General features: G+C 35.7%; 2 protein-coding genes across 2 annotated transcripts in view; one reads left to right on the forward strand and one right to left on the reverse strand.

Moving 5' to 3' along the window:
• Positions 1 to 13,481, reverse strand: part of ctsbb (cathepsin Bb) — a 245,400-nt gene that overhangs the window by 6,997 nt on the left and 224,922 nt on the right. The window lies entirely within an intron of this gene.
• The window catches only part of phactr1 (phosphatase and actin regulator 1), a 66,585-nt gene continuing 53,160 nt past the window's right edge, over positions 57 to 13,481 (forward strand). The window contains exon 1 of the mRNA XM_056481770.1: positions 57 to 503. Within this exon, the coding sequence (XP_056337745.1) occupies positions 383 to 503 (121 nt within the window). The 5' untranslated portion in view covers positions 57 to 382. The remainder of the gene's footprint in view (positions 504 to 13,481) is intronic.

The following is a 13,481-nucleotide window of genomic DNA, read 5'->3' on the forward strand; positions in this document are numbered from 1 at the left end:
GAGGATGTCGCAGCAGCACGGAGATCGGTGCCGTTTTACCGGAACTCCCGCGTGTTTCATGATGAAGTCTGTCGTGCTCAGAGCGTGAATGACCGACGGCTTTTTTTCCCCGCCGCATCAGTGCAGATCCTCCGGTCAGAACACGTCATCCCGGTTACTAACGGTAGTACGGCAGCAGGATATTCTATTCCACGCGCTCTGGATGTTTCCGTTCAACCGTGATGTGCTGCATCAGGGCGGGATGCGTTTAACGGGCTTGTGTTTCGCGTGTGTGTCGTGTCGGTTGTTCGGTTAACGGAGACGTGAGGAGGAGTCTCCATCCCTCCCCCCGCGCTCGCGTCTCTACTGTGCCCGTTAACGGGGGCTGCACCGTGGGGTCCTGATGGCGGCGGCGGCGGCGCCCGAGCTGGAGGATGTGGACCGGCGGCCCATCAGGAGAGCCCGGTCCAAGAGTGACACACCGTACCTGACTGAAACCAGGCTGTCCTACACACTGCAGACAGGTGAGTGTGTGTGTGACTTCTTTACTACTGTACTCGGGGAATACCATGGTACTGTCATTGATGATACTGAGTGATTATCGTGGTCATTGAGGATGCTAGATGAATCCGCCTAAAGAATACCATGGTAAAACACGTGCTTTTACCATGTCCATAAGAAAAGGAGCGCTTTAATCAATAATCACATTATTAATGACTGTAGCTACTAAATTATTACCACTTGCTAATGCCGTTAATGTAATGTAAATACTACAGTGTTTTTACTATAGTAAACGGCTTAAATTAATATATTGTGGTCATTGTATTTACTATAGTAATGCAGCTATAGTAATATAAACAAATGACCCAATACTGTAGTTTTCTATGATTATAGGGTATATTATACTACAACACACCACAGTTTACTGCGGTAAAAACTAAAGTATACTACATTATTACAGTTAATCAGTTAAAATACTCATACTATAATACTACATGCAATAACAGTGTTGTATTTACTATAAATTACTATAGTATTTTTAATACCCTATTATTTTGAGCATTTTCTCCAAAGTATTTAAATACCATGGTACTGTCATTGATGACATACTGAATGATTATTATGGATGCTAGACGAATCTGCCTAAAGAATACCATGGTAAAAACATGGTAAAAACATCTGTTTTTACCATATTTTGTCCTAAAAAAGCGATTAATACAGATTATGTGCTTAATTATTTATTACCATTTGCAAATTTAATTTATAGTAATTAATACAGTGTTTTTACTATAGTAAACTACTTTAATTAATCTGTTGTGGTAATTCTACAGCACTAGTAGTAATACAGGAACTACAGTAATATAAACAAATGACCCAATACTGTAGTTTTCTGCAGTTATACTACAAAACACCACAGTTTACTGTAGTAAAAACTACTACTGTAGTGTTTTTACCATGCTTTGGCCAAGAAAACAGTGACTAATATAGACATGATCACATTATCTACTTAATGACAGTAGCTACTAAATTAATACTGCTTGCTAATAATGGCATTAATGTAATTTATAGTAATTAATACAGTGTTTTACCATGGTAAACTACTTAAATTAACCTGTTGTGGTAATTCTAGAGCACTAGTGGTAATACAAGATTTATAGTAAAATAAACAAATGACCCAATACTGTACTTTTCTACAAATATAGGGTATATTATACTACAACACACCACAGTTTACTGCAGTAAAAACTAAAGTATACTACATTATTACAGTTAATCAGTTAAAATACTCATACTATAATACTACATGCAATAACAGTGTTGTATTTACTATAAATTACTATAGTATTTTAATACCATATTATTTTAGCATTTACTGTAAAGTATTTAAATACCATGGTACTGTCATTGATGACATACTGAATGATTATTATGGATGCTAGACGAAACAGCCTAAAGAATACCATGGTAAAAACATCTGTTTTTACCATGTTATGTCCTAAAAAAGCGATTAATACAGATTATGTGCTTAATTATTTATTACCATTTGCAAATGTAATTTATAGTAATTAATACAGTGTTTTTACTATAGTAAACTACTTTAATCTGGTTTGTTAATTCTACATCACTAGTGGCAATACCAGAACTGTAGTAATATAAACAAATGACCCAATACTGTAGTTTTCTGCAGTTATACTACAAAACACCACAGTTTACTGTAGTAAAAACTACTACTGTAGTGTTTTTACTATGCTTTGTCCAAGAAAACAGTGATTAATACAGACATAATCACATTATCTACTTAATGACAGTAGCTACTAAATTAATACCGCTTGCTAATAATGGCATTAATGTAATTTATAGTAATTAATACAGTGTTTTTACCATGGTAAACTACTTAAATTAACCTGTTGTGGTAATTCTAGAGCACTGGTGGTAATACAAGATTTATAGTAAAATAAACAAATGACCCAATACTGTAGTTTTCTATGATTATAGGGTATATTATACTACAATACACCACAGTTTACTGCGGTAAAAACTACAGTATACTACAGTATTACAGTTAATCAGTTAAAATACTAATACTACACTACTGCACCCATTCAATAACAATGAAATATTGTACTATACAGTATAATACACTTTACTATAGTATGGATCAAAAACACTACTATTTATTAAAGTATATTTAATATTATTCTGAGCATTTACTCCAAAGTATTTAAATACTATGGTACTGTCGTTGATACTAAATGATTACCATGGTCATTGTGGATGCTAGATATATCAGCATAAAAAATACCATGGTAAAACACATGCTTTTACCTTGTTAAAAAACAAAGATTAATACAGACATTATCTACTTAATGACAGTAGTTACTAAATTATTACCACTTGCTGATAATGGCATTAATGTAATTTATAGTAATTAATACAGTGTTTTTACTATAGTAAAGTACTTGATTTAATCTGTTGTGGTAATTCTACAGCACAAGTAGTAATACAAGAATTATAGTAATATAAACAAATGACCCAAAACTGTAGTTTTCTGCAATTATACTACAATACCATGTTTTTTACCATGTTATGTCCAAAAAAATATCATTATCTACTTAATGACAGTAGCTACTAAATTATTACCGCTTGTAAATGCTGTTAATGTAATTTATAGTTATTAATACAGTTTTTTACTATGGTAAACAGCTTAAACTAACCTGTTGTGGTAATTCTAGAGCACTAGTAACAATACAAGTCCTACAGAAATATAAACAAATGACCCAAACTGTAGTGTTCTGCAACTATAGGTTATATTATACTACAATACAGCACAGTTTACTGTAGTAAAAACTAAAGTATACTTCAGTATTACAGTTAATCAGTTCACTACAGTACTAATAATACAATGCATTCAATAACAGTGTTGTATACTGTACAGTATAACACACTTTACTATAGTATGGTTCAAAAACACTGTAGTATTTACTATAGTATTTTTCACACCATATTATTTTGAGCATTTACTCCAAAGTATTTAAATACCATGGTACTGTCATTGATACTGAATGATTACCGTGGTCTTCGTGGATGCTAGATGAATCAGCCTAAAGAATACCATGGTAAAAACACGTGTCTTACCATGTTATTTCCTAAAAAAGCGATTAATACAGATTATGTACTTAATTATTTATTACCATTTGCAAATGTAATTTATAGTGAATAATACAGTGTTTTTACTATAGTAAAGTACTTAAATTAATCTGGTTTGGTAATTCTACAGCACTAGTGGCAATACCAGAACTGTAGTAATATAAACAAATTACCCAGTACTGTAGTTTACTGCAATTATACTACAAAACACCACAGTTTACTGTAGTAAAAATTACTACTGTAGTGTTTTTACCATGTTATGTCCAAGAAAACAGTGATTAATACAGACATGATCACATTATCTACTTAATGACGGTAGCTACTAAATTAATACCGCTTGCTAATAATGGCATTAATATAATTTATAGTAAATAATACAGGTTTTTACCATGGTAAACTACTTAAATTAACCTGTTGTGGTAATTCTAGAGCACTAGTGGTAATACAAGATTTATAGTAATATAAACAAATGACCCAATACTGTAGTTTTCTATGATTATAGGGTATATTATACTACAACACACCACAGTTTACTGCAGTAAAAACTAAAGTATACTACATTATTACAGTTAATCAGTTCAAGTACTAATACTACACTACTACAGTATAATACACTTTACTATAGTATGGTTCAAAAACACTACTGTTTATTAAAGTATATTTAATATTATTTTGAGCATTTACTCTAAAGTATTTAAATACCATGGTACTGTCGTTGATACTGAATGATTACCGTGGTCATTGTGGATGCTAAATATATCAGCATAAAGAATACCATGGTAAAACACATGCTTTTACCTTGTTAAACAGCGATTAATACAGACATTATTTACTTAATGACAGTAGTTACTAAATTATTACCACTTGCTAATAATGGCATTAATGTAATTTATAGTAATTAATACAGTGTTTTTACTATAGTAAAGTACTTGAATTAATCTTTTGTGGTAATTCTACAGCACAAGTAGTAATACAAGAACTATAGGAATATAAACAAATGACCTAATAGTGCAGTTTTCTGCAATTATACTACAATACACCACAATTTACTGTAGTAAAAACTACCACTGTAGTGTTTTTACCATGTTATGTCCAAAAAACAGACAAAATCTCATTATCTTCCTAATGACAGTAGCTACTAAATTATTACCGCTTGTAAATGCTGTTAATGTAATTTATAGTAATTAATACAGTGTTTTTACTATGGTAAACAGCTTAAACTAACCTGTTGTGGTAATTCTAGAGCACTAGTAACAATACAAGTCCTACAGAAATATAAACAAATGACCCAAACTGTAGTGTTCTGCAACTATAGGTTATATTATACTACAATACAGCACAGTTTACTGTAGTAAAAACTAAAGTATACTTCAGTATTACAGTTAACTAGTTCACTACAGTACTAATAATACAATACTACGTGCATTCAATAACAGAGTTGTATACTGTACAGTATAACACACTTTACTATAGTATGGTTCAAAAACACTGTAGTATTTACTATAGTATTTTTCACACCATATAAATTTGAACATTTACTCCAAAGTATTTAAATACCATGGTACTGTCATTGATACTGAATGATTGCCATGGTCTTCGTGGATGCTAGATGAATCAGCCTAAAGAATACCATGGTAAAAACACGTGTCTTACCATGTTATTTCCTAAAAATGCGATTAATACAGACTATGTACTTAATTATCACTTGCAAATGCAGATAATGTAATTTATAGTAATTAATACAGTGTTTTTACTGTAGTAAACTACTCGAATTAATCTGTTATGGTAATTCTAGCAGTAGTATTAATACAAGAACTATAGTAAAATAAACAAATGACCCAATACTGTAGTTTTCTCCAACTATAGGGTATATTATATTACAATACAGCACAGTTTACTGCAGTAAAAACTAAAGTATACTACATTATTACAGTTAATCAGTTCACTACAGTACTAATAATACAATACTACATGCATTTAATAAAGAGTTTTATAGTATACAGTATAATACACTACGCTATAGTATGGATCAAAAACACTGTAGTATTTACTATAAATTACTATAATATTTTTTATACCATATTATTTTAAGCATTAATATAAATGTAATATATTAATAGTAGATTTTAATAACATCATATAACAACTGCATGAGGAGCACTGCTGGGTACTGTTTGCATATAATGGTACATTATATTAATATAAGTAATACCATGGTACTGGGTGATTAGACATGGTAAAGTTTCATACATTAAAAGAAATGCAGAAATGTTTATGGTTATGTTTTGCAATGGAAGAGTGTGTTTACCTTTGTATCTATCCTCCTAGGTGTTGTAAAATGGGTGGGCCTTTAAGGGGCGGGGCGGCAGTTTGGGTGTGTGTGAAGCGGAGAGGGAGAGACCAAAAAGAGGAGCGCTTTCTTTTCACAATGAGACTGTTTTGAGTGCTGTTTCCTCTGTGGTGACTGATTTAGTTGTACCACACAGAGAATTATAAATAGTTGGACCAAGTTACATGTGTCCTCGTTCATTCACCAGCTGCAACGATAAGAGAAGGGAGTTAACCCCGAAACTAATATTCTTCAGCCCTGGAGTTATAAGTGAATCTCCCCTGCTATCTCTAACACCACAAAGAGACAGAGCAGGAATGGTTAACATAGGGCTTAGTGGCCATATACGTGGACAGCACATTTTAGCTCTGAAGTGGCTGTTTATAATACTCTCAATGTTTTATATGTTGTCACAGACATACAGTGTCATCCTGCAACTGTTTTACAGCATATAATATGTCCCAAACACTATTTTAACTGTCCAAAATGGGGAAAAAAATGTTGCTTTTACTCTCTGATAGTCAAAACATGTTAAAATAAAATTTGTTATTTAAAATAAAATGTTAAATATGCATTAAAAACAGTCAGGAAAAGGTGTTTTATATAAATTCAGACCATTTTTCTCTAAAAGTACATCATATCAAAAGATGATACTTAGATTTTTATTCTAATTAGGTTCCAATAAGCCCAAATAGCAAAGAGAAATAAAAAATGCATGTAAAAAAACACCTTGGGGCTTAAGAGGTTATGCAGATTTTAATGTTAAATATTTCCCAAATGCTGTTGAACAGATTCAGGAATTTTTCACAGTATTCCCTATAATATTTTTTCTTCTGAAGAAAGTCTTATGTGTTTTATTTCAGCTAGAATAAAAGCAGTTTTTAATTGTTTTAAAGTCATTTTAAGGTCAATATTATTAGCCCCCTTAAGCAATATTAGTTTTGGATTGTGTCCAGAACAAACCACTGTTATACAATGACTTGCCTAATTACCCTAACTTTACACTAATTAACCTTATTAATTCACTTTAAGCTAAATACTAGTGTCTTGAAGAATATCTAGTCAAATATTAAGTGCTGTCATCTTCCAGGAGGGCTAATAAATGACCTATACTATGATATTTCTGTATATTTTTACCATGGTATTCAGTAAGGAGGGCTTTTTGTAGAAAAGCTGCTCCAGAAGTGTGTTTTGAAGATGCAGATGTTTGTTTCTGGAAGGCAAACACACACACACACACGCACACACACACACACACACAGTGAGTCATGCGGTTCTTAAAGAGGTTATAGATCATTTCGTGCCCGCAGTAAACACTGATGACAGGACTTTACTATAGTCCATCAGCTGCATCTGAGTTTATTTTAGCTGCAGAATAGTCCAGATTCACCTCTGTCTCCTACATCACACTGCAAACACTGTGTTACTTTATTTTAAAGACATAGAGATATGGGCCGGTTTCCACCACAGTCCAAACACATGCGCTATAGGGGAATTTATTAACTAAATTAGCCGTAGTGTACAAGTGTGTGTGAATGAGCGTGTATGGGTGTTTCCCAGTACTGGGTTGCGGCTGGAAGAGCATCAGTTGTGTAAAACATATGCTGGAATAGTTGGCGGTTCATTCCGCTGGGGTGATGGGACTATATATACATATTTGTGTATATTCCACTGGTGGGAGGCGTGCCTTAGTGTCCCACCAGTGACGATATACAGCCATATCGCACTGCCACTTGTGTGATAGCGTAATGTCTAAAGTGATGTCAAAACAGCTGATTTTGCTCACATTTTAAGATTATAAGGCTGAACAGCATGAAATGCCATTAGTCTACAGAGATTTCCCAGTATTTCTCTGCTGCAATTGGGAGATCACAATAATTACCCCCGAAAAAGCCAAAGCAAAGTAAACACTAGCAGAGTACTATGGTATAAATACATCAGTATAACATACAAAAGAGAGAGAGATCGACTTAGAATGACACTTACCTGATTTATAATGATTTGATCTGCTGTAGTTTAAATTTATGCTGAGTTATTCTTCTCTTAATAAGAGCTAATTAAGCGCTCTCTGTCACCATCCTGTGGCGAAACGTCAACCCTCATTTGCTCTGCTTAATGACAAGTTAATGGCCGCCGACACACTAACGAAATCATAAATATTTAAAATAGGCACTATCCTTATAAATAAACTGCATAGTTGCAATCTAAACAACTACATTCTCACCTAAAAAGCCTCAAAAGTACATTATGTTGTCCAACAGCTGCAATATTAGTCAATCTGTAGTGAGTTCATTGATCTGTTGTCGCTCTATGTGGGCGGAGTAATACACAAGAGTAAAGAGGCTCTACAAGTGCTGTTATTGCAGAATATAGCACAGCTACCAGTTAATCAGATTCAAGAACCAGACAGAACTGTTCTATAAATATATGTTGTGTAATATATATATATATATATATATATATATATATATATATATATATATATATATATATATATATATATATATATATATATATATATATATATATATATAATAAGAACTATAATAAATAATGGCGACGCAGTGGCACAGCAAGAAGGTCGCTTGTTCGAGCCTCGGCTGGGTCAGTTGGTGTTTCTGTGTAGAGTTTGCATGTTCTTCACATGTTCGCGTGGGTTTCCTCTGGGTGCTCTGGTTTTTCCCCAAAGTCCAAACACATGCAGTACAGGTGAATTGGGTAGGCTAAATTGTCCGTAGTGTACGAGTGTGATTGAGTGTGTGTGGATGTTTCCCAGAGATGGGTTGCAGCTGGAAGGGCATCTGCTGCGTAAAACATATGCTGGATAAGTTAGCGGTTCATTCCACTGTGGCGACCCTGGATTAATAAAGAGACTAAGCCGAAAAGAAAATGAATGAATGAATGAACATTATAATAATATATATAACTAAATGAAATATTTTTTTATATTTTCACGTTTAATTTTATCATATTTTTTAATATACTTATTGCATACTTTACAAAAGGTATAAAATATATACTTACTCAAATAATAAAAGCCAAATCAAACATTATATTAATATTCAAAATCTAATAGAACTTTTAGCCATAGTTTAAAGAAAATTACGTGAAGTTTAAATGTTAAACTAATTTCAAGAGGAGCATGTGCTCATGATTGACCCAGCTGGTCCACATTAGCTAATTATGATCCTCCAATCAAAGGATCCCAAGTCACTATATATATCCTCATTTCCTCTCTACAACTATCTTCATCTGGAAGAAACCCCCCTCCTCCCACCTTTATCAAGAATGGGCGGCACGGTGGCCTAATGACTAGCACGTTTGCCTCACAGCAAGAATACCAATGGCGTTGGGTCTTCACTAGGCCATCTGGTGTTTCTGTGCGGAGTTTGCATGTTCTCCGTGTGGGTTTCCCCCGGGTTCCCTGGTTTCCTCCCACCATGCAAATGTGCTCTATATTATTGATAAAATAAGCCTAAATCTTTTTTCTAACGTCTTACTCTCAGGAAGTTCACCTTGGCCTCAGCAGCGGGGGAGTTTCAGATCGACCTGAGCTCAGTCTCCCCTCGCCCTGTGAAAGGAGGGAGCCCTGGGCTCGAGGATACCTTGAGCTCAGGGCTCTCTCCCGGGACAGCACGCCAAACAAGCTATGTATAAATCGTGAGCTAAGCGTGAACTCTTGAAACTGTATTTAAATATGAAGAGTTCAGATGCAAAAGCTACTAAACGCCACTTCTGCCAAAAATGAGCTAATGGCATAGAGTGAATGCTTTAGGCACGTATTACATGTTCAACAAATAGATTTGCTTCAAATCATCTAAATCTCAGCATCAGCTCATTCAGAAATAACAGTTTGTTGGCAAAAGCTGCTAAACGCCACTTCCCTTTAACAGCAAAAGCTAAATCCTGAGAACCAATCAGAAGCGTGAATTGAATTTTTGTTTTCAATGTAGCAGCGCGCTGATTTTTATTTATTTATTTTAAGCAGCGCACTGATACGCCGGCTTTTATTAGGTGACTTTTATTCCGCTTTCGATTTTAAAAGACAGAGTTTGATGAACAGGATGAGCCTGTCCGACTGTCCGTGAATGGCAAATGAAAACGGCCCTTACCTCAAAACTCTGTGCATTATAAAAAAAAAAACACACACTACAGTCGGAAGCAGGGGCGGACTGGCCATAGGGAGCACTGGGATATTTCCCGGTGGCCTGACAGTCAAACTGGTCTGTCACTGCGAGCCTGGCATGCCGCGCGTCCCCCCATCGCAAGATGCGTTCACTTTCTAGATCGCATAGGATGCGGTCTGCCACCGTGACTCTGGCCTGCCGCACAACTCCCCCCCCTTAACTTTGGCCCGGTTGAAAATTCTTTCCCAGTCCGCCCCTGGTTGGAGGTGCAACATGCATTCATAACAATTTTTTGCGCAGCGACGCTACTTTGAATGAGTTCGATTGACTATACATTAAACGGCAACTCCATTTCACGAAAGACAGAGTAAAGATGCCGTTCTGTTATCCCACATAGATGCTATAAGGATAAACAAGAGACCAAGACCTTAAGTATAGTAAGAATGAATGAATGACAGCTTCTACAATTGTCTCATTGTCTCAAAGACATCCTCTTTTTGCCCAGTAGGCCTACCTTGTGTTTTATTAGCTAATTTAAGCTCTTTTTAAAAGATAAATATAATGTATAAAACTCTACATTATTTACTTCATAATACCCACACGTCTGATGAGCTTTTATATTAATGGACACAGATATTGATGCTTCATAATGTTATTACGCTACATTATTTAAATCAAGCTTAGTTTACCATGTTTACAATGTTTACATTGCTCTACTTACATTAAATCCAAATCCCAAACATCAGAAATGATGACTGAAATAATTAATGTCAGTTTTAATGTTAATAATTAATGCACTTGACAGATTTCATTCATTCATTTTCCTTCTGCTTTGTCCCTGGTTTATCACAGTGGAATGAACCGCCAATTACTTGATAGATTTATGTATTTTTAATGTCAGGTGGTTTGTTTATGTGTTTTATGTTTGGTCAAATAATTTCTAATTGCATCTTTAGTGATTTTCAGCTAAATACACTGTCTTGTCCCGATAGGTGGATTTAGAGGTTTTTGCAGAAAAAGCACAAGTGGATTTAGAATCAGAATCAGAATCAGAAAGAGCTTTATTGCCAGGTATGTTCACACATACGAGGAATTTGTTTTGGTGACAGAGCTTCTACAGTGCAACAGGATTACAGAGACAGGACAAAACACAGATAATAAATATATTTTTAAAAATAGAAGTAAGTAGTGAGTGCAAATATACAGATTGACAAGTGTATGTACATGTTTATTACCATATACAATGTTATATGTGCAGCTGTTATGTGCAAATTGGCATGTAGAGTGTGTTGTTAAATAAGTGTATATGTGTATAAAAGTGTATAGCAAGTAGTGATGTTGGTTTCGCAATTATTATCATCAAGTGTTCATGAGATGGATTGCCTGAGGGAAGAAACTGTTTCTGTGTCGGGCTGTTCTGGTGCGCAGTGCTCTGTAGCGTCGACCAGAAGGTAACAGTTCAAAGAGGCAGTGTGCTGGGTGTGAGGGGTCCAGAGTGATTTTGGCAGCCCTCCTGCTCGCTCTGGATAAGTACAGTTCTTGGGGAGTAGGAAGGGTTGTACCAGTGATTCGCTCAGCAGTCCGAACTATTCGACGTAGTCTTTGGAGGTCGTATTTAGTAGCTGAGCTAAACCAGACAGTTATTGATGTGCAGATGACTGATTCAATGATGGAGGTGTAGAACTGTTTCAGCAGCTCCTTTGGGAGGTTAAACTTCCTCAGCTGACAAAGAAAGTACAGCCTCTGTTGAGCTTTTTTGACAATGGAGTCAATGTGAGTGTCCCACTTCAGGTCCTGAGAGATGGTGGTGCCCAGGAACCTGAATGACTCCACTGCTGCCACAATGCTGTCCATGATGCTCAGTGGGGGGAGAGCAGGGGGGTTTCTCCTGAAGTCCACTATCATCTCCACTGTTTTAAGCGTGTTGAGCTCCAGGTTGTTGATTTAGCTGGTTTTGACACAAAAGAAAATCTCCCTTGTTAAAAACCAAAGAATTGTCTAAAGTGACATTTGGGAAAAAATGTATTTTATTTACTAGATAATAACCTTCTCATTACATATAAAATGAAACTAATTATAGGAGTCTGATAGAAAATGCTCATTTACAAGAAAAGCGGTCTGCTGGATTTAGAGGGTTGTGCATCTGAACTCTTCAGGTATAGTTCTCCTTTTCAGCTGAAGTTACTTTGTTGTGAGCGTTATTATTCCTATAATGATTATTGTTATTCCAGTTTAAGTAATTTAGCGCTGATTTTTTTTCTTGCGAATACAAAAGCAAAACTGATGTCATGTTCATTCAGTGATTTGACAAATATTTAATTACAGTTGATTAATGTTTAATTTATTTTAAAGGGCACCTATGATAAAAAATCTACTTTTCAAGCTGTTTGGACAGACATATGTGCATGTATGGTGTATAGAGCGTCATATTGGGGTGATATAAACACACCCAGTGCTTTATTTTTCAATTTAACAACATAAAATCGGTGGACCAATTGGAGCGGTTTTCAAACCGACCGCAACTTTACATAGGAGTGCGGTCCCCCCGCCCACCAATATTGATTGACAGGCGCGTCATCATGTCCTCAGTTTGTTGATTCACGTCCGCCATTTTCAGCGTGAGTCGAAGCGATATCACTAAAGGAACACGCTAGCTCTATTTTTAGATGCAAGGCTCATTGAGCTCAACACAAGATCAATATTCTCCACATTATCACTCTAATCAGAATTATTGGTTGTATCTTTAGGTAGGTTTGCAAACATGTGTACTTCTCATTGAGTCTACCTTATACTTCAGCCGTTTGCATTTCTCGCGATCCCAGAAGCTCCCTGTGATCTTAACTAGCATGCGTTTTAGAATGCTAAACATCGGTTTCTATCAGGGTACACTCAAGTCGACGGCTGGGCGCCGCGGACCGCTGCAGAAACTTATGTTTAGAATTCAAAAATGCGTGGCGCGACGATTCGGGACACTTCATGTATCTGCCGCACCACAGAGAGTGTCTGGTGTACCGTGTCGCGGCTTCGAGCGGCGCATCCGGTGCCTCAGTCAAAGTTAATTCAGTGTGCGTGGTTATTAGTTTCTGTGTACAAGCTCGCCACTTGAAACTAGCACACAGTTGGCTGTAAAACTGTACAAAGACACAAATGATTTTGTACTCTCTGCTTGGTCTGTGTCCGAGTCGTACATGTACGGCTGAATGTTGATCCTCTCTCTCCTTCTCCGTCTGCCTGTCAGACTCTGTTGCAAACGCAGAGCGGGTGAGCTCATGGCTCCGCCTCCTTGTTACGTTGGCGGGAAGCCGAAACTAATTTACATGTGAAGCAACACACCCCTAAATCAGCGAACTGTGGACACGCCCCCAACATGACACTTTTTAACACATTATAATAAAACA

Source organism: Danio aesculapii, chromosome 20 (assembly GCF_903798145.1).
Source record: "Danio aesculapii chromosome 20, fDanAes4.1, whole genome shotgun sequence".
NCBI lineage: Eukaryota > Metazoa > Chordata > Actinopteri > Cypriniformes > Danionidae > Danio > Danio aesculapii.